The sequence below is a fragment of the Platalea leucorodia genome, assembly GCF_965183815.1.
Source record: "Platalea leucorodia genome assembly, chromosome: 4".
Lineage (NCBI taxonomy): Eukaryota > Metazoa > Chordata > Aves > Pelecaniformes > Threskiornithidae > Platalea > Platalea leucorodia.
Genome location: NC_138826.1, coordinates 38,543,410 through 38,565,307, shown reverse-complemented (window position 1 = coordinate 38,565,307; position 21,898 = coordinate 38,543,410). Strand labels below are relative to the sequence as shown.

General features: G+C 43.3%; 1 protein-coding gene across 4 annotated transcripts in view; it reads left to right on the top strand.

Moving 5' to 3' along the window:
• MICU1 (mitochondrial calcium uptake 1) overlaps positions 1-21,898 on the top strand; it is a 113,931-nt gene that overhangs the window by 66,710 nt on the left and 25,323 nt on the right. For 3 of the 4 annotated variants that reach the window (XM_082311232.1, XM_082311233.1, XM_082311234.1), the window contains 2 exons: positions 5,073-5,155; positions 10,268-10,465. In XM_082311232.1, the coding sequence (XP_082167358.1) occupies positions 5,073-5,155; positions 10,268-10,465 (281 nt within the window). The remainder of the gene's footprint in view (positions 1-5,072; positions 5,156-10,267; positions 10,466-21,898) is intronic. The other variant, XM_082311235.1, reaches the window with a different exon arrangement.

Genomic DNA, 21,898 nt, shown 5'->3' with positions numbered 1-21,898 from the left:
CTATTTAGAGATATTTTACCTTTAGAACCAATAATATTGTGGCTCAGTATTCATGCTGTGGACTCAGTTATTTTAGGTGCCTGTTATTTACATTTCTGGATTGATTGACAAAAAAAAAGTTGATGGGGTTTGGATTCATTTTCTGAAATAGTGGAATATTTGAACAGAAAATATCTGCTACATTAGGACATTTTAATGTTTGGGGGGGGGGTTTCCATATTTATTGCAGCTGGGGCTTAGCCATCTATATTCTATGGATAGTTGCTTCCCTATAAGGCTGTAACTCTGTTCTCAGAAAAATGTTACAGCATTTGAAGATGCATTATGTGATAGTGCATCATCTAGCTCTTCCCTATTACCAGTGCAGTCGCTTACAAAGAACTAGATACCAGTGCTGGGCTGCTGGCTGCGGTCTTGTTAAGGGTGAGATCATCTATGACCCTGATTCTTTCCTTCAGACAGAAGTGTTCCAATTCAGACAACGTACAGAAAAATTTCTCAGTTAAAATACCGCGGTGCGGAGTCAGACAGAATAACCATCACGCTGATTCGTGTAACTTAAGGGGGGGGTAGGGTGAAATCTTGATTAATCTTTGGCTGGAGGAATAAGGTAAGCTTTTTTTGATGTTGTGACCTGAAAAAGGGAAAAGAAAAAATAATAAAGCTGCAAGGCTTGAAAAGCCATCTCTCTAGATGAAAATCTGTCTCTACCCTAGGAGGACTGTGTTAATTTTGGATTGATTATGAAGATATATTTTTTTCAGCTTCAGGGTGCTATGGCCTTTCTACATGTATTTTTCTTAATTTTGGGATAGATGGGGAAGAATTAATCATAAGATATTTAACTCCTAATGACTAATTTTTCTTAAAGTAACTCCCCAGCTGAATTCTTGATCTTTTGTCCCACACTGGAGTTGCTCGGGGAGTTACTAGGTTTCAGGATGGATATTGAAGTCCTGAGCTGCTTTGTGTTTAAATTCAGACAAAGAAGTTTTCAACTGCATCTGAAGGGTGCAATGTTTATTTCCAAAAGTGTGTTCATAATAGTTTTCCTAAAATGTGGTACCTCCACTTGAGGTGGATGCTCTACAGATGCTTAATTTTTGTGACTGTAGCCATGTACTGCATGAGATGCAACAGGAGTCAGAGGGGAAGACTTGTTGAGAGGTATCTCCAAGTGTGGAGCATTGAGTTTGGGGGAAAGAGAAGATCAAGTGAGCTCAAAAAATAGTAAAGTGTGGCCTTTCTCATCAGTGAGCATTTGTTGTCTTTCAGAATGCATTGTGCCTGGTGAGAGTAAATAGCAATAAAGAGCAATTGAGTGCTGCAAATTGGTCCATTGAATAATTCAAAATAGTTAAAAATGACATAATTGGCTTAAAGATGCCTAATCAACCCATCTAATGCCTCAGAGGTTCCCTGGGGCTTTATACTGAGGGATTGAGTGGGTTTTTCAGTGTGGTCAGTGCTGCTGCTCATCATCTGTTTATCTGGTGGAGGTTGCTCATCTTTGTAATGCTACTGCATGTGGCCTTTGGTTTTCTTATTGCCTGTTTCCAAATATTTGATTCGAACAAATGAGTCAAGAAAAAAGTTAATTGCCCTTTGCACTTAGTTAAAAAAGCAACTGGGTTTGTAGAGCTGGTGGAGCTATGGATCTAGAGAATACTTTCAACCTGATCTTTCTAGATATATTTGCATATATCTCAAAGCAGGGAATAGGTGACTCATCAATTGGTATAGGTGTGGGCTCCAGTACTATGTTTCCATTTGTGTTAATGATTTGGAGGAATCAATAGGAAGTTGTTGTATCCTCCTGAACACCTAAAGACTAGAAATAAAGCTAGAAAAGAAACTGCCGCTGCTCCGACCCGTTCCTGACTTATTGCCCAAGGGAAATCAGTTGCAATGAAAAATCTTGATTCTGAATGATGTCAAAAAGGATGGCAAGGAGATAGCTTGCAAAATCAGAGCGGGCTGGAAATGCAGCTCAGCACTTGAGGAAATCCAGAAGTGCTTTTCCCTTGTAAAGACAGGCATTGCACCATATTAAAAGCAATCAGTCCTTTAAATGGTTTTGATAACCATTGCAGGAGGAATATTCTGTTCATTTTGATGGATCTTAATTAAGGAGGCAGTGGGGAAATTTAGAGAAGCTGCTGTCAAGAGTGGTAAAACTGGGGGCAGAATAAAAGAGGGAGGAAAAAAAAAGAAGGTTAGTGTTTAGCCAGGCAAACCAGTATCTGCTGCTTTTATGGTCTGCAAGTTTCAAAAAGATGTAAGTACAAGAGGAAGATGAGAAATGGTGGTTGTACAGGCTGATGTAACCACGAGTAATGGGGGGAGCGGGGGGGCAAAGCGGGGGGGTTAGGTGCTGTTGGAATGACTCTTCCCCAATAAATCCTGGTCAGAAACATCATGCCCAAGAGGAGAGGCAGAAATCATCTCACTTGGGACCAATAAATTCAGGCTGCCCGGAGATCAGGGACATATATCTTAATGAACATTTCTTCCTGAGCAGGAGAGGGATGAGCTAATTGTCTTCAGTGCCCTCTGGTTTCCCTGGCTTGATTTCACATTTGTTGGATTTAAGTGTTGTTACAAGTAATTGGAGTTAGATATGCAGATCAGAGGAAGAAATGGGCTGTGTTGCTTATTAGCTAAAGGAATGAAGTAATTAAATTTGCCACTTTAAAGACACTTTCCTTCCCTGTCCTTAGAAAATACTGACCCTGCAGATTTTTGATGCTGAACTGTTCATTTTAATTTTGCAAGTGATGTTCTCCTCTGGGGCTTTGATAAACTGCTCTTGAAAATGTGTCTTTAGAAAAGGGAAAGGAAGGAAACTGCCTTTGCAAGGGGTAAAGTTAAGTGCCTTGCTTTCTCTGTTCACCCTGTGTCTGCGCGAATGGGACATAGTATTGTATTTCTCCTTAAAGAAAAGAGGGGGGTGACCCCAAACACCAGTTTTTAACAAGGGGTAACAAATTTTCCAGTCTCCGAATATGTATCAGTGTACCCTGGCAGGGAAAATGGAGGAAGAAAGATGAGATGTGTAAATTGCTCTTTTTCTAGCATCTTGTAACTAGATTAGAGCTTTGTATAGTCTCCTGTTTCCTCGTAGAGGAAACAACTCTTTGGCTAGATTTTGGGGACTATAAGGAGAAATTGCGTCCAGGCTTTCGTGCAGTACATGCAGTTAAAGTGAATAAAATTAGATGCGTTATTTAAACGTTAGGAGGGTAGTTGGAAGGTGCTTAATATTGTTTCTCTCAAGGAAATGGGGAATTAATCACTGGAAATGATGGATGGATACAGAGGAGGCTTGTTGTATAAATCCCTTTAATTATATTGCATCATTGAAGAGATGATGAAGTTGGTGTTGGGGACGACTGGTCTACCTGAGTACATCTCAGCTAACACTGAAATAAGGAGGGATGGAGAGCAAAGGTCTCCCCATTGCAGCAGGCAGGAGAGGCAGGCTGGGTGGAGGCATCACTTCTGCTGCAGGGCTGTGTGAAATAGCTCACCACGTGCTGCTGGCGATTGCCGTGGTTACAGGAGACATCATTTATGCATGTAGTGTTTGGAATATAAAGCCCAAATAATTGGCATGAGGAAATTGGAAATCCAGAGATGATAACGGCAGGACTGTATGTGCTATATATATCAAGTGGCTAGTGACAGGCCGTTCCTGCCATCGAGTTTAATGTTGTTATACATCTGTTGAAGGCACAAAGTGATTGGAAAAAGTGATCTCATTAACGTTTGCTAAATCTTTTAGTGATAAAGTGCTACAGTTTATTATAGCAAGGGGAAAACACAATGTAAAAGTCTACTGGCCCTAAATCGAAGCTGTAACTAATGTACAAAATCCAGTTCAGTTAATTTCATATTAATTTCTTTTTGCCTGAGCAATTCCTCTTTGCACTCACCCTCCCACCCCCATCTGGGAGATGCCTTAATGCAGAAGGCTGGTTGCAGAAACTCATTACTTTTTGAGCATCTGCAAGAAATATTAAAAGTTGATTGCAACAGATGAGGTTAAAGGAGGATGAGCCTCACCAGTGATCCACATCCTGCTGCCAGATTTGGGTGGAGAAGAGCCATCTTCAGAACAAAAAGAGGGGCTAAGTTTTAATTGATCATTTAAGATGACAACCTAAGCACTAGTTATAGCCTAGGGGATTCCCTAGAAATCCCAGCAAACACCAAAATTCCTGTAGGTGGTATGTATTTGAAAGTAGCAGAGCAAGATAAATTCTCATATATTAGCTTAATTTGGAAAAAAATTGTGGCACTATGTTGTAGCTTTAAATGGTGATGGGTTACAGAGCCCAAAATGGAAATGTGCTGAAATTCTTTGGTGGGGTGCAGGGGAAAGAGCACAATTTTGCTGTGATGGGTGGCTGTGAAGCGATGCTTTTGCAGTTATGGCTAAATAAACCATGACAACATAGACTAAACACAATGAAAAATAAGGTACCATGCTGTCTCGGGTGCGTCCCAGCTGGTGAGCTCCAGCTTGTGTGTTATCTCAATGTCATAACTGGACTGAGACAGACCTGGTAATGATTTGTTTAAATTTGCACAGTGAGACAAGAACTGAGTCTGGAAGAGAATTACCCAAAGTTTAGGTCTGCTCCTCACCCACCATCTGCTTCACAAAAGCACAGAGAGTGCTCTGCAGTGCCGTAGGAATGTCCTCTGGCCAAAGTGGTATTATACTGTACAGAGCAGACTAGAGCTCTTGCTACAGCATCGTTTTCTGTTGATTGTCATGAGAAATATCAGATGGTGTCTTGTTTTCGTGCTTTTTCTATCTGTAAATGGAATAAATTTTGTTCAAGAAACATCTCCTCTGCCCAACCTCCTTGTAAAGACCTTTGGTAAAAGGAGCACCATGAAGCTCATAGCTAGAGGTTCCCAAGAGCTGTATTTTCTTAAAATTGCAAGAGTTATGGAAAATTGTTTTTGGGTAGAGTCATTCTGAACTTGTGCCTTTTTTTATTGAGCTATTGTATCTTTATTAACTGGTCTTTGGTTTTTATTGTGTGTTTTTTTTAATGTAGCTCCCCAGAGGAATTTTGAAATCGCCTTTAAGATGTTTGATCTGAATGGTGATGGCGAGGTGGACATGGAAGAGTTTGAGCAGGCAAGTTGAATGACAGGTTGACTTCTTGATGCTACAGCATCTTAGTCATAAATGCAGCACACCTCTGCAACGTTACTGTGATTTATATTAGTGCTTACTGCTGGCTTACATCTTTTCCTTCTGTGCTCTACTGTGTTGCCTCAGTGCCTGGTTTTGTGGTTTGTTGGTTTTTTTGTTTTGTTTTGTTTTCCTGCTGAGTATTTCAAGACATAATTTTTCATTGAACCAGGACAACTGTAAGTATAAACTCTGAATTCCTGTGTCTTTGTCACCAAGGTATCTTTACAAGATGTTACCTCCAAAAATAAATATTTTTTTTCACTGTACTAGTGTCACAGGATTTTGATCCTACTTTCTTCCACAGCTTTTACTGCATTCCCTGATTTTGTTTGTCTTTAGAGAACCACCAAGGAGAGTCTGCTTCAAAGAATTTAGCCATTTATTTCAATGTAATCTAAACCCATGTTTGTTGAGAGTGTATTTTCATTAGTTTCTTTCCCATACTTCTTACAAGGTTTCATCATCAGGGAGTTTGATGCAGGCTTTTTAATGAGCTTAGCTGGCACATTTGATACTGGTGAGGTCCTCCTATAAGCTATGGTTTGTGATTGTGTTAGAGTGAGAATAGATTGAAGACTCGAGCTGTCAGTGGGGAAGAGATCTGACCTCCCCAGGCAGAAGTGTATGCTTTTCTTGCCTATGTAGAAAGCAGCCTTAAGGCTTTGGAAACTCATAAACATCCTGAAGTCGCTGTATATTAGCAAAGCTTCACGTGTGTGCTACTCATGAAAGGAAAAGTAAATGCATTTGTAAAGAAGGGAACTGGCCAGTTGGATGAGGGGTCACCACCTCTGTTATCAAAGTAGGTAGGTAGAGGAGATACACCACTTACCTACCTGTATCTACCACTATCTGTTCATGTGGCCCCTGGCACTTCTTCTGTGACCCCACATCCCTCGGGGCTGTACATTTAATGGGCAAGTGGAAGTTGCTCCTTCTGGGCAAAGGAAATGAAACTGTGGTCAAAAAAATAACATGCCTTTGTGGGTTTTTTTTAATGCTGGAGGACGTACATGTTTGGAGATGGTGAAAAGCTGTGTACTGATATCCAAGAACAAAGCAGCCCTGAATAATCTAGTTAAAAATTCTTACTTATCGGTTGATTGAATGATTAGTTTTCTTCAGAAGAGTCTGTAAGAGGTCATGCTTGGGGCACTTGCTATAAATGGGGAAAACTAGTGGCAAAGCAGCTCTGTAAAATTAATTCCCCCCTTTCTAATCTTTTGCTGTCATCCTCTTTAAATTATTACCTGTGCGTGTGATGTCATAATTATGAGTTTGCTCCAGAGCTGTGTAATGTATCTGGTTAACTGTACGTTTTTAGATGCAAATTTTGGACTATTAGGAGAAAGGGAGTGTGTTTATCTCCAATATGATATCCCTTCACATGACAGTTTGTAATGTAAACCCAGGAGTTTATTCATTTTCCTTTGAGTGCAAATCTGAATCCACCACTGTGTCCAGGTTATTGTGCTGTTTGGAACTGCCTCCCTATAAACTACTGATTTAGCTATGAAAAATTCCAAGTTTCCTATGTTGCCAAGTAAAAAATACTGCTCTGTCTTCTGTTTGCATAGTGCATGAATATAGCACTCCACGGCAGCTATCTGATAATATTTAACAACTCAGATGATGTTCTACAGTAGTTACTAATGTTCTAGAGTGAAATCAATTATGGAGATAAATTAATTGAAGAAAAGTGGAGAACGGTTAACTGCCTACTAAAAATGCAGTGGCGCCAAGGTACTAATGCAGGTGTCATGTTTGGCTTTTTTATTAGACATGTAAAGTAAGAAAGAATGTTTCTTGAGGATGAATGTTTCGGAAGCACTATGAAGATGAAAGTACAAAATTGAATTAAATTATTTCAAATCATCTGTTAGGCTAAGGGAAGTTATATGTGCATTAAGTCATGTAAAAATCCTTAGGAAGAGGGACATATTTTTGTTAAGCTTGTTACATGCGTCACTGCCTCTATATAAAGGGATAAAATTCCTGGTTGGCATCACAGTATTTTGGTAAAGGCTGATCTTCCAGAGCTTTCGAGTCAGAGGATGAAGGAGCTGTTTTGTAAAGTGAGAAGAAGCTGACAATATCTTCGCAGATATCACAACTGATTTGCTGCACGTTGTGAACAGAATTAAAGCAAAGGCGTAGCTTCAGTGGGAGGCACGTATATAACGTTATACATGTTCAATATAACACACACAATAATTTATATGATAAATACTCTTTTTCGCTCCTTATGGAAATGCCTCAGTTAAGTGCATGAAGGATGGCAGAGTTTGCAGGTCTGTACCATAAATACCTTACCTGGCAGGGGCAGCTGGAACTGGCCCTTTCCAGGAGAATATGCTACTAGAGGTGGCATCAGTTTAGAAGAGCAACATCATTTTGGGGAGAATGGGAAGAAAAAGAAGGGAAAGAAAAGGGTCATCACAGAAGCATCGTACTGTCCCCGCTGGCTGTGAGCACAGGGGAATAAATTTCTTACTCCTTTTTCATAAGTCGTCTTTGGAGACAGCCAACAGCAGGTCTCTTCTCATTAATGTCTGACAAACCTTAAGAGTATTCATCAAGGAAGAAAATTACTTGTGGTAATTTAGCTAATATGCAAGTAAGTCGGAGGCTTTAACTACCTAATAAGAAAATACTGAATTTCTTCAGGCCTCACTGAAGAGCCTCAGATTTTTTTTTTTCCAGTTGATGCATATGGCTAGTGCATAGCGCTAAATAGTTTGATGCCTGCCTCAGTATCATCTTCAACTTCTCATCCTTCACCATGTCAATTGTTAGTTTACCCTTCTATTTTTAATTAAAATGTCAGATGAGAAGTAGTAAATGCTCAAGCAGTGTTACTCGTGATTTCTCTTCAAACCGTTACCTATTTTCATTTGTTTTTTCTTTTTTTTCTTGTCTGGTGCAAAACATGAAGCAGATCACAAACACTTAGGCTGAAATACGTACAAAAGGCAGTGAAGCATCTCTGTGCTTCCCATCCTCGTATGATCGATGAGCTGTGGGGGAGGACAGCACTGGTTGGGCTGGAGGACAACTTCTTGCAGTGGTTGCCTGCCTTTCTGGGTATTAGAAGGATTACCCAAAATAGGGACCAGGCGAGTAATTTTGGCTCCAGTGCCCACAGATGGATTTTCAAACTGTCTGATACTTGTTATAGATGGGGAGAGAAGAGGGGTGTAGGATGCCTTATAAATAACACCCGGGAAAAGATGCTCTATCGAACAGCCTGCAGTGTGGTAAACACTTGCTTCTGCAGAAACAGAGGCCGTTTTCCAAGCTGGTCACAAACTGCATTGCTTCAGACAGTTTATAAATATTTGTCTCCAAAATGTGCATGCAGAGCTCGCAGTTAAAGTGGAGCACGAAGCAAAATAAGGAGTTGCTATTTACAGTGCAAAAACCCTTCCTCACATCACAGTGCATATTTCAAAGAAAACCCCCCCAAACCTTTTTTCTGTATTTTTTGTTCTCTGACTTGACTTGGTTTTCTTTGTAGTGGAAGAATAGCCAGTAGTCTGTGGTTCAGAGGCAGCGTTTCAAGCGAGGCGAGCCCAGCAGTGATATGCAGCATTCTCCTCCGGAGCATCCCCTTTGGGCTTGTTCCAGAACTCACCCTCTTGTTAGGAAAAAATGGAACACACTGTATACCGCGATAATGAGGTTCTGGCGTCCTTCTGACAGCTGGAGCTGTTGGCAGCTGTTTTTCTTCCTCCCTTCCAACTTATGTCAGCAGGAGGAAGAGGCTGAAGGCAAAGCAGCGATGTTTGCTGGAGCTTTGGGAAGCCTGTGCTGTCGAGGCTGAGTGCCAGGCAGCATGTCGGGTCGCTTTTTTTTTTCCCCCTCCTTTCTCACACTCGTTGTCCTTAATATGAATCCTCTACCTTGTTGGAAGAGATTGGCTATGATGCAGAGAATAACCCTGGCTTCTCATGTTACTGCAATAGCCATTCAGATGGGTGAGTGCTGGGAAGGGGTAGTGGGATACTTGGGGATGGAGAGAGGAGGTGAGTGTGCCTTTGGCTTGGCTGCCCCCTTAAATTAGCACAAAACCCTTAAAATAACCGTTGGATTTTTCAGGCTGCTGCATCCTTCAGGTTCAACCTTTTGCTATATTGTAGGGGGTAGGGAAGTTGTCCTGCACATCCTTGCCCTGTCCTGTAGCATCCACTTGTGTTGAGCGGTGCCTTCAAGGAGGTACAGGGCACTGCTGAGAGCTCAGGGGAGGAGGAGGAGGATGCTGTTTGCCTGCATGGTTTGTTAAAAACATTGAGATATTGCTGTTACATGTACTTTCACACTTGGCTGTCTTCGTGCAAATATCCCAGTCTGCAGGTAACTCGGATACCTCTGCATTACTTGTTATTCTGCTGCCGCTGCTGCTTAGGTTGTGTTTGGGTTGATGAAGCCTGCGGGACTTTTGGAGAGCCCTTTGCTCTGGGTGGGTCAGCCTGCGCCCGCAGCTCAGCTTCCCGCACAGCCCCAGGGACGGAGGAGCTTCCAGAGGCAGCACAGAGTGGGAGGCAGCAAGGAGGGGGTGCCCTTGGGTAGAAACCCCCTGGTTTTGTGCACGAGGGGAAAGCAAACGCGATGTGAGCTAACTGGGGTTGGTGTGAATTAACAAGGATGGGAAGTAAAGTAGGAGCGGAAGCTCCAAAATGTGCGCAGGCTTTTTTCTTCCTCGCAGTTGCCTCAGCTTTCTCTGCTCCTGCGACTCCGCTGGGAACAAGCTGCTCTCTGCTGACCAGGTGTAGGATCAGTGCTAAAATGCTCATCTGTAAACTGGGTGAATTGTTTCTTAAAACTCGTTTTAAGCATTTTATACTCTTGTTTCTTTAAAGAGGACTGAAAAATCCAAAGCCTAAGTTCAGCCAAATTTTTGAATTGCCATGTCCTTGAAAGAATTATTTCAGGGGAAAAAAAAAAAAAAATAGAGAATGACATGTCTGAGCCTGGAGCACTTTTGTACGGATACTTGACTAGTATAAGTCCCAGTGGTGTGTTTGATGCCAACATCCTCCGTTTTATTTTTAGGTGCAGAGCATCATTCGCTCCCAAACCAGCATGGGCATGCGCCACAGAGACCGGTCTACAACGGGGAACACCCTGAAAACTGGCTTCAACTCTGCACTGACAACGTACTTCTTTGGGGCAGATCTGAAGGGGAAGCTGACCATCTCCCACTTCCTTGACTTCCAGCGCAAACTGCAGCACGATATTCTGAAGCTCGAGGTTTGGGTTACTTTTTACATATGGTGGAGAGGGCAGTGCAGCATGGACAGTGCTGCATGACATGGTTTCTGGGGGAAGAGCAAGAGCATGGGAGGGATTTGGTGGGAATTACTACAATGTGGCTTGTAGCACTCAGGGATCAAACCTGCTGTTGAATTTCTGGTGAGCATTCTGGTGCCTGTAGCATCCCCAGGAACATTTCCAACTTTTGTTGGTAGCTGCTCTTGTGGATTTGCAGCAGCAGCCGGCACGTCCGGGGTGCGTGTCCCTCCACGTGTGGTGCTTGCCTTGGCAACGCCTTGACACTGCCGATGGAGATGATTGAGATGCAGTCTGTTGCTACCTTCCCAAGGAAGGTTTGTCTCATTCCTAGTGAGCAAGCTGTGCCCTGAAGGACCAGGGTTCATAACCATCCCAAAGTTCTTCATCTCTGCTTTCATCCCCACCTTCTTGTTTGCTTCACTATTCTGAATATTTTGGCTGTGTAAGTGTTAAAGCCTTGTGTGAATCCTGCTAAATAGGTGGTCTCTGTTATGTGACCTCCATTATTCACTCCTAGGTTAACGTGCATTATAAGAAATGTCTGTATATTCTGACACTCTTACCCTTCAACTGAATTGAAGGTTTCCTTTTTTCTTTGCGTTACCAGCAGTTAACAGCACCTCCCAATCTCCTTCCTGCTAGTCACGTAGCCAGAATTTAAACATCAAGATTCAAAATTTGGGTCTTTTGACTAAAGCGAGTACAATAGCAGCAATGGGGGACTCCTTGGTCTGTGTCTCAGCTCCCAAGTGAAGCTGACTCAAAAACAGTGCCCTTCTCTGGAGCAGGCTCAAGGGTTTGACCTGGCTTGAGCAAAGCCAGGCTTTTATTTGCATCAGAAATGGGGATTTTGTGCACAAGAAGATCCCCCCACAACCGTAACCTGTTAAGACAACAGTATTCAGAGCTCACTACTGTTTCAGTCTGGTGTATGAATGTCTGCGTGCTCAGGTTGTGTGATCCAGCTAAAGGACAGCATTTTATTAAGTTCCTATTAAGTCAGTCATTGCGAACTTAACTTGAATTTATTCCCTTTTTTATTTGGGGTTTTACAAATCTAAGTAAGAAAGTGACCCAAGGACTAATTTTCTTTTTATTAAGGTAATTGCCCAGTTCGCTGACTTCATTAAACTGGTCATTAAAGCGGGTGGTGTGGCCCTACATTTGCAGGGGGAATAAGTTGGTTGAAGAAAATGTTCTTCATGAATTGGAAAGTGTCGATTCCTCAGTGCCTCTATAAATTGAAAATGAATGCAGTACTTGTTAAGGTTAAGAAACATAAGCTGAAATTTGAATGCAAAGGGAAGAGAAATAGAGATTATTCTACCCGCGTTTGCCGTCCTGCTCTGGTTTCCCACTGCCACGTTTACTCCAGGAACGGGCAACAAGGAGACACTGAAGTGGCATTCCTGACCCTGTGCTGGAGTCCTGTGCTCCCTCCACAGGTCCCCGCTTATCTCACTAAGAAGCAGTGGGGTTTTTTTTTTCAGTTTCATGGTACTTGTTCTTCTTTTCCTCCTGCAACAGTTTAGCATTAATTTAGTTTTTAGTGATTTCAATCAATTGTACGTCTTCCTGGTGAATGTTAATTGCCTTTCTAACAAGTTATTAATTGGGGACAGTACAAAATATTTATGTCTTAGTAAGTTAATGAATATCATAAATGCGTCATTACTGAATTCCTGACAGCACCCTTGAGCACAGTACCACGCTGTGCTTAGCATTTTTAATACTCGTTTTAACTAAAAAATTGGCCTATGCAAAGGTAACAGTTCTGTTCTGCCACACTCAATTTTTTCCTGAGTTCGTGATACTAAAGCACCTGATTTTTCTGTTCATAGTTCTCATCAATTTAGGCAATACAGACCTATTTCTGTGCTCAGCATTATGCAACGTGGCCTCTCTCGTCTTCTGCTTTTATCTCTTTTGACATGATCTCTCACCTTCTCTCCTTGCTTCACATTTGATGTGTTTTTTCATGGTTAAGCAGCTTTTCACACAAGTGTCTAGTAGGTTTGCATTGCTCCTTTCCCAGGGAGTGCTCTAATGAACTCAGCCACTTTAAAAAAGTGGTAATTCAGAGAAGAGACATCCCTCAAGTATTTACCTTGACCCGTGCAAATCAAAAATGTGAGAAGTGGTACTAGGAAATACTGTACTACAGAGTATTAGGTAACTCACGTAGCTGATTTTTAATGGCTTCCCTTGTTTTATGTGTCTGTTTGGATAATGAGCCTGTGAGCACAGTGGTCCTTCGTCAGCCTCGTGCTCAACTGCCCATGTAGATCATCTTTGGATCTTTCTCTTGGTGTGGCTAGTGTTACTGGTGGATAAGAAGGAGGAGAAAAGAGCTGGTGGCAGATCTGCCAGGGGCTCAGCTAAACTCTTGTACCCTCGTCTACTCATCCTTTGCTGGCTTAGCAAAATTAGTACATGGTCTGAAGCTGGGTTGTTAATTTGGAAACCAGTTTTTGTTCCTGTTCGGTGTCTGAACTCCAGAAAAGGCTTTGGGGAAATGCACTGTGAGCAAGTCTGAAGAATATCTCCTGGGGCTGGTGCAGTCCCCGAGTGACACGGTGCCTCTGTTCTCAAACTGGGATGCTTGCTTTCTCTCTTCCAAAAGAAATCTACTTTAAGTAAGACATTTTTTAAAGCTGTTTTCCCTTTGGCTCAGGGTCCAGGCATATCTGCAGTTAATACACTTGAGAGCTGGTTACTTCTGCTGATGGTGAAGGTGGAACAATAGTGTCTGACCATCTGAACCCACTTTCCTCTTACTGATTTTGGTTCTTTTTTTTTTTCTTGCCAAAGTATTAATGCATATTTCTTGTTAAGATCGAGCAGAAACTTTCTCAGGGGAATTAGATCAGACAAAGCCCTGAACATTTCAGTATTCCTTATGGCTGAAGTGCTGACAGCATGTTTAAGTAACCATGGCCTGGTGTTTTCTTCTTCCCTTCTGCTTATTTTTTTGATGAAATTACGTTTGCCATCATTTTATGGAAACTCGACAATCAGCTTGGTTGCAGGAAGGGAAGGATGAGAAAAGTAACCACAGCCAGAGGGAAAGGAGAAGCTTTTAACGGCTTATTGCAACTTTTTGTGGTTTGGCTACTTAGAGGAAGCTGTGGCCTCCTTCTTGCATTGCGGGGTGGCCTGGCTTAGCTAAGGCTGAGCCACGGGAACCAACGCACCGAATGAGGCAGGCTCCTGGCAAAGCCCTTGCTATTTTCTTTCCGCATTCACACTGCCTTGCATTAGTGCCTATGGAAAGATTTCCTTTTTTCTTGTCGCTTAGTGTGACAAACAGTGACAAGTTTGTCTGGACAGGCTCTGCAGCTATAACGTGTCCTGTTAGGACAGGCGGTATTGGGCTCGAGCGGTGCTTTTTTTTTTTGAGTGAAAGTACTCTGTGAATTAGGAAGATTAATAGGACTTGACATGATCGTTTATGCTATTTCTGCGTGTTAGTGTCTGTCCTAGATGGACCAAGAGGAGTTCCAGCCAGCCCATGGGTCTCTTCCAGCCTAAATTTTTCTATGATTCTGTAGGCGCACGTAGAAGAAATGCGTTAGCCCTTTGTTCTCCACATCTGTGTCCCTCCTGAAAGGCAACCCAAAACCTGCTAATAGCAGTGATTTAATCTCCATATTTAGTCATCTTTTATTTCCCCAGGTCTCTTTCTGCCAGCAGTGGGATATTTGCCTATGGTATAAGGCCTTAGTAAAGATTTTTTTTTTTTTTTCAATTTGCCCGCAGTGAGATTTCTATAGCACATTGTTTCCCTGACAGTTACTCATGGAGGGCATTTGTTCTCAGCTGAATTGGTGAAGCAGGTACTAATCCGGCTCTATGCCTTGTAGGCGTGGGGCTGTCTTCCTCGTGGGAGTTGCCACGGCTGGAGAGGCAAGGTTGTGCTGCATGCCTTTGAGCAACCCCACGTCTCAGTCTGGTGGGATCTGGGGTCTATGCTTTGAGGTGGTGGGATGCAGCTTCCCAAGGAGGAACTTGCCAGATAGGCTGAAGGGTCAGATCCTCGTGCAGATGTGTATCCTTATGCTTAAATACAGGGATCTTTGCAGGTCGTTGTTTACCCAGGGATCAAGGATGCCCCAATAGCAGTCCCTCCCAAGCAAAAGGTCTTCCAAGCGCTGGAGCAAAGAGAAGTAAAATGGGATTCTGTGAGAATATGGCGAAGGTGCCACAAGTTGTTGCTGTCATCCGGAAAATCACTTATTTTATATATCTGTTCTGTGACAAATGATGAGAGAGTAACTTCTTTACCCCGGAAATTCCTGTTTTCATGACCAATACCGATAAGATTGCTGCGTGGTTTGGTTTTTATGAAGAAGGGGTGATGGATGCTCTTCCATCTGCACATATCTCATTAGAAAGTCCTAGATCTTCTTGGATCTCAACCTGTCTTAATGAGTATTCTGGTTTCAGAAAGCGTTTCTAGTTCTTCACAATCTGGTTTTAAGATAATAACTTGAGTCTGTAAGTGCCTTTCTGTTCTGAGTCCCGGTGCTGGGGTAGTTGGTATCTGAGTAATCCTGTACCAAGTATTAAAAACTACTGAGTTGTTACCAGCTTACTCAAGAGTTTTTGGGTTCTGCCTTGTTTTTATATGGGCTTGCACACTGATATAGATTTTCAGTGATTTGTTAACATAGGCAACAAAGTTTGCAGTAATGAATTATGTATCTTTGTATCTGCTGCACTGATTTAGTTAAAAGAGTAACTTAAGTTGTTTTGACTGACCTGAAAAATGAAGTCTGGCAGTGTCAGATTGGCTAAGCTCTGTAAGGAAGGGCCCAAAACTTGGTCTTTTTGGAGGTCAATTTGCTATCAAACTTATACAAGACATTTTTATTTTAGGTCACCCTTATGGCAGTCTCTGTCATGGTTAGCTGTGCTGTCTCACAGAGTTGTCCCTTACCTGCTGATCTGCTCACCCTCAGCTTCACTGCTGGCCTGGCCACTGTGGGAACAATGATGGGGGATGTAATATTTTCCCTTTTTTCTTCTTCTCTGCATCTTCTAATGGATTTTGTATACTCACATAGTTTTGTCAGTTCTATACCTAGTTTTATATCTATATCCTCTATATCTGTATCTCCTCCTTTAGTCCTCTACTTGCTTTCTTTTCCTTCACGTGGTCCTTACATGTAAAAAGCCAAATCAGCACTTGTGAAGTTCTCTCTTTAATGGGGCAATTAATGCAGATACAAAAATTGCTTGGGTTCTTTGTTAGTGATTTCCTGACCTGGTTGCAGTGCTTACCCGAGGTGTCTGTCACTGCTATCTCTGATGTGCAAACATATTAAGGAATGGTTTGAGACACCTGGGATGCACCAGTGAGGCTGCAGTATGAGGTATTAAAAGATACGCTTTGAAACCATTCAGTGTGCCATGGGGAAGGAGGGGAGGACGGGCTGATTGTTAAATACAGAAAGCCTAAAGCGTGCCTCACAGGTCCTCTGTTTATCCCAGAGGATGGGTGATTCAATGGGAAGGTGAGGTGGGGATGCAGCATCAGGAGGACCCAGGCTGGGTAACATGTACCGCGCGGCTTGAGAGCTCCTGCCCCGGGGAGTACAAGGGCTGTAGCTGGGTTGTGAGCAGTGGGAGGGAGGCAGTCCAAGCCCCAGGGGTGGTGCAGGGCAAACAGTGGCTGCTGTGGGAGGGAATAGGTAAAGCACAGAATTAGAGTGGGGAGAGGAATATCAATAAGCTGAAAATACAATTAAAAAGCAGCCACTTTTTAGGCAACCAAAGAAGAACCCGGAGCAGCTTGGCTTTTATGTTTGTGTTCTGGTGTGTTGCCTAGGAGCTGCTTCTCTGCTAAGACAACAGACCAAATGTGCGCTTACGGACTGCCTGTGCAGCTGCGGGACGGATGCTGTGAAGCAGAGAGACATGGGAGATGGCAGTGGAGGATCAGATCTGTTTACTGAGAGGACACCGCCTGTGGTGATCCTCTTGCTGCCCAGTTGTCCCTTTGTGCTATTACATACCAAGTTCAGCCTGAACCATTTTCTCTTGGTCAATCCCAGCTGGGAGAGGCAGACTGGGAATGAAGGGGTCAGCAGATGGGGTGTTTTGGAGATCATACCTGTCTCCATCCGAGTCTGAGAGCACACGCTCTGGGTCTGTGTCACTATTGTCATCCCCTGACTTTAGCTTCAAGGTATGTTGATAGCTAGTAACCTTTGAACAACAGCTCTGGAAGGAAAGAGGAACTTTTCCCCTCCTTGAAGTCCTTACTAGAGTCAGGGATGGACAAAGCCATGATGGGTTTAGGGCCAAGGAGGGAGGAGTTATCAGTCTTATTCCTGCAGATCTGTGTACTCCCTCTTCTGTGTTTAATGTGTTAGGAGTTCTGGGGACTAGAAATAGGGCTGATGACCATGACTTTGTGATGGATAGGCATGAAGGTGTTGTGGATGACAGAATTTTGTGACATCTCCAGTTATAAATGGGATCATCTGGCCACCATGAATGGTTTCATGTCAGGGAACTCTGTAGATAAGCAACCCAGCGTGTACATATGTAAGCCAGGAATTTCTAGGCAGGCAGTTGAAATTATTTGGACAGCTCATCATGTTTTTGATGGCATTCAAAGCTTCTGGCAGCCTGCTTTTGTCTTGGTGTGTGAATGAAAGGGTCATGTGAAGCTTTCTGGTTGACAGTACTGTCTCAGTTAGGGTTTGGGGAAAAGCTGGCATTCGGTTATTGTCCAATGTTGGCCAAAGACTTGGTAAGAATTCAGAGTGGGATGTTAGTATGGAAAAAACAATCTGGAAAATAGGAGCAAGTTATGAGGCCATGCGGCTTAAAGGAAAGACAGAAAGTAGATACAACTGTCTCAGTAAACATGAGGAGTCACTATAAAGACGCCTGAGGCAAGTAATTTTCATCAATCAGTAATGGTAGAGCAGGTAATGAGAGGCTCAAATGTGCACCAGGGAAAGTTTAGTTTAAATACAAGACAGGTTGAATTTCAGTCCCTTTTTTCATTTAAGAAGGGAGAGTGCTGGTGAGTGGGTGGGTGGTTCGCCGTCATGGGTGAGGTACCAAAAGCTGTGCTTCATGCCTCTATTGGAAGATGCTGTAAACACTATTCCCAACTAATTCCTCCCTGGTACAGGCTGCAAAAGCAAGTGGGGAAATCATCCGTGCCAGAGAAATCAAACCCTTCCAGTGCCTAACTCTGAAAGGTGGAAGAAGAGTCAGGTATTAGCTGTGGGGTGGTTTAGGGGGACTTGGGATCATAAGAGCACATCAGGCATCTGCATGTCAGCTGTGAAACGCTTGATGAGACGTCCTAGGGGTGCTAACTGGTGTGCCGCAAGGAGCGATGGGCGCACTGGCTATTGGGCTCTGCTTCAGCAATGCTGTACTCAGCCTGTGTGAGCATGGGAGGACTGTGTCTGGCTGTGTGGTCATCTTCAACTTACCTGTTGGACTGAAATCAAGTAAAAGCACTCAGGCAGCCACTTCTTAAATTGGGCCTGTTCCATCAGCAGTGACAAGTGAGCACTTGCAGTGCTACAACTGGCACCGACACGCTGACGTTAAGGGCAGTGACACCAAGCAGGTACCCAGCGTCAAGCTGAGGATGTCCTGAGGTCAGCAGACCAAAATAGTCAGTGGTCCAGAAGTGTGTCAGTGAAGCTGGCACGGGTGTGACAATACATGTGCATTGAGGTGCTGCAGCTGCTTGTGGGCATTGCTGGGACATCGCCCGAATGCACAGGAGCAGCTTTGCCATCTCCTCGTTTGGGATGGGTTCTTCACGGACCGATTAAAGCAACCATTGCAATGCCTGGTGAGAGAACTCCCACTATGGTATATGCTGCTGCTTTGCTTGTATTTGACCCGGGTGACTTAAATGTGATTGATGCAGCAGCTCTGCAGGGGAAGCCGTTTGAGGATTTTATTGGAATTTCTATTTATTGCATCGTTAGTAGCAGTAGAGGGTTCTGCTCTGTAACAACAAGCTCCTTTGGTTTATGAAGTGTGTGTAAATCCACTCCCGAGCTCCCGCAGTGCAGTGCACTGAGCCCTGCGCTCATGCAGGCAGCAGAGCCTTTTGTAGGACCCCTGCAAATAAAATCCCAAGAGTGGTATTTTGATTAATTATGTTGCCATGAGAGTGTGTGTGGAGCTTTGTATCGCCGAGTCCATAAAGTAGAAGGGATAAGCTAGTTAGCAGAGATGTTTTTGTTCATGTGTGCACAGTTCAGTTAACAAAGAGCCAGGTAGTCCCAAAAGTTGATGGGCAAGAGGCTGGGGATGACTGCGTGAACATGTTGGGATTGCAGCCGTACGCCTGCGTTAGCTGGGTGATATACCTGAGTGCATAAGCCCCAAACAGAGGAAGGCTTCGGACCAACGCTAGCTCGTGCCCAGCAAGCTCAACACGTGCTGTTAGTGAGGTGGGAAAGGCAGGAACCATTTCGGAAGCTTCTGCGGCTTTGTTTTGTTACTGCAGAGCTGTTGCTGAGGCGTTTGCAATGTCCCGGTTAGCTGACAAAAATCAAAGCAGACGTCTAGGGCTGCATGTTTTCCATCTTCCCATGGACCCTCAAGTACAGTGACTATGGGAGCATGGGCAATGTGTTTTATTAATCACAGAAAAAACTGAAATATTTATCACCCAACATGCTTGCTGTGCTTCCTTGAGTGAGAATGTCAGCTAGCCTCTTAAGCATGACCCAAAATAAATACAAATTCAGTCCTGCATGATAACAGCATGCTACTATTGCTGGTTGTGAGGTTTCCAATGAGCAATTCTTGTAGCAGCTATCTGACTTCTGCCTCGTCCTTCTGCTATATGAACAAATGCTTTAGTCCTCTTGCCCTTTCAAGCTCCGAAGACAGAGCTGTTCTGCACCTCCATGTGTTGTTGTCTGTGCTTCAGCTCCTGACTTTGCTTCTGTTAGTGCATTAAGGACATGGGAGCAGGATGCAGGCACTCCCTTTTCCCTGCTAGGCTGAATCAAGCTGCTGCAAACTTATTTTTCTTGGCAAATTGAGCGCCAAGGTCAAGCAGAAACAACGTAAACTCTAACAGGCAGTAAGAGAGCTATATTTCTTAATAAAATTGTGTATATCAGTTCCATGGAGATTTTGAGTTGTGTTTTACAGAGCAACAGTTTGGCTTTGGTACTTGCAGCTCCGCCATCCCATGGGTATCCCTGCGGGGGGGCTGGGAACTTGTACTGCTTCTGAACTTTGCTCTTTTCTCATTCAGTGAGCATGTAGGATGGAAAAGCTATTCCATTGCTCACGCCGAGGTACCAGGAGTGTTGTCAAGGGCAGGAATGGCAGGAATGGAGCCAGGTCTGGAGAGCAGCAGTGGGAGGTGGCTGCTCATCTCTTCCCCCTCTACATCCCGGCAGTCAGGCGAGTGCTTCCTTTTAATTTATCAGATGTGTTCTTTCCCTTTAGTAATACCGATTCCTCTCCTTTATATTTCCTTCCTTTCATTCCTCTGCTGTATGAGATTTCAAAATAGAGATCTTTTCAGAGCTGGCAAGAAGTTATTTTGATTCATGAGGATGAATTTCAGGTGTGGCCATCTTTACATAACCTTTTTTAATTGCTCATTAAAGTGTAACAAGTTGCTGGTGATCAGAATTAATTTTTTTCCCCTTGCAGGCAGCAGTGTCATGCCAAGGTCAATGAAACCTCAAAAGCATCTATCAAACACCTGGTCTGCTGGGATTGCACTGCTGCTGACAGATGTACATTTTTAACCTGGCTGCTACATATTCACTTAAGCTACTCTTGGAGAGCAGAGGGGAAGTGTGAACAGGGAAAGCATTCAGAAGGTTGGATTTTTCTTGTGTAAAAATAGCTCCTTTTTCTTTCATATGGTGTTTATTTAAGATAAAAAAAAGAGAAGCAAGCTGCTGCTGGTAGCAGTGGGAGTTTTTTCTGACCTGATCCAGCTGTACAACCTGCACTGGAGTCCAAGGAGTCAGGTAGGAGAAGGAGTTAATGGGCAATTAAATAATTCGGATGCTCTGGCTAGTTTTACAAGTGTCAGAAGTGGCTTCCAAACCTGAGGACTTCGGGGTCCTGTCTGCCTGTCCCCAGTGGAGCAGGTACTGCCATCAGCAGTAGGCAGCCAGCTCAGGGCAGCCAGTGTTGCAGCATGCTGGGGCAGGAGCTGCTGCAGTGCTGCAGGCAGGGAGCCTCTCAGCCTGCCCCAGGCATCGGAGGTGGGTCGTGGTGGTCGTGGTTTGCTTCTCCATATGGGTTATCCAGCTCTGGACCAACTTTCTTGGGCAGCCCAGGTTTGCACTGCCCAGCGTTCCAGCATGATGCCCAGAACAGCCTGTGCACGATGGTTCAGGCTGGGTTTGGCATTTCTTCCTCCGCATCCTTCCCGTTTGCATTTCTCCTGCTGTTGGTCGCTCTGATAATCTTCAGAGGTGTTTCTTCGACTGTTTTTTACCAAATAATATAATTGGGCTTTGTTGGTCCCATCCAGTGGCTCCTTGCAGGCTGCCAGCGCAGTACATTACGCTGTATCTGGAGCAGGCTGGGTTTCACCTTGCAAAACCCAGTGTTTTAGATCCATGTGCACTGGAACTTTTCAGCATAGTTAACAAAAAAAATTAATATTTTGAAACCTTTGATCTTTCCAAATAAAACGTCTTTAGAAACTTCTGCCTCACTTTCTTTTCTTGGCAATAATTTGGTGCCTGTGCAAACACTACAGCTTACTCCCAAATATATTAAATTATTTTGGATGGAGGAGGTTGCTGGGGTTTAGGAAGATGTACATAGTGTTTTCCCCCCCCCCCCTTTTTTTTCTTTCTTCCTCTGTCATAGTTGTATATGCGACTTGACAAGAGATCCTGGCAGCCTGCTTCTCCAGAACAGTAAACAGGGCCAGTGCTGCAGTAGTTTGCAGATAAATAATGTATTACAACCTGTCAAATAAAGCTTTGAGCAAATACCACTTTAAAGGGTCATATATTGTGAATCTGAATTTTACCCTACAAATCATTATTTCCCAGACCCTTTTGATTCCTTATTACGCACATTGCGGCTCTCGGAACAAGTCACCTTTTTCAAGTACCGCTAAACCTGACAGAATTAGTATTAGCAATATTTCTGCTATTGGTGTTTTTTAGCCAGCATAAATAAGCTTAGAAATCATCCCTCAACACTTCTCTCTCCATCCAAAAGTTGTTGTAGGTTTGGTTTTTTTTTTTTTTACTATCTCAGTTGGAAGTAAGAAGTGGTGCACACGTTTATTTTTTAGATGCTTGCTTTGAGATTTTAGGGAATACATTGTTTGTTTGATTGGTTTTTAGGAGAAGCCTTCCTAGAAATTTAAGAGCCTTTTAAAATTTAGCTAGGTATTTTGCT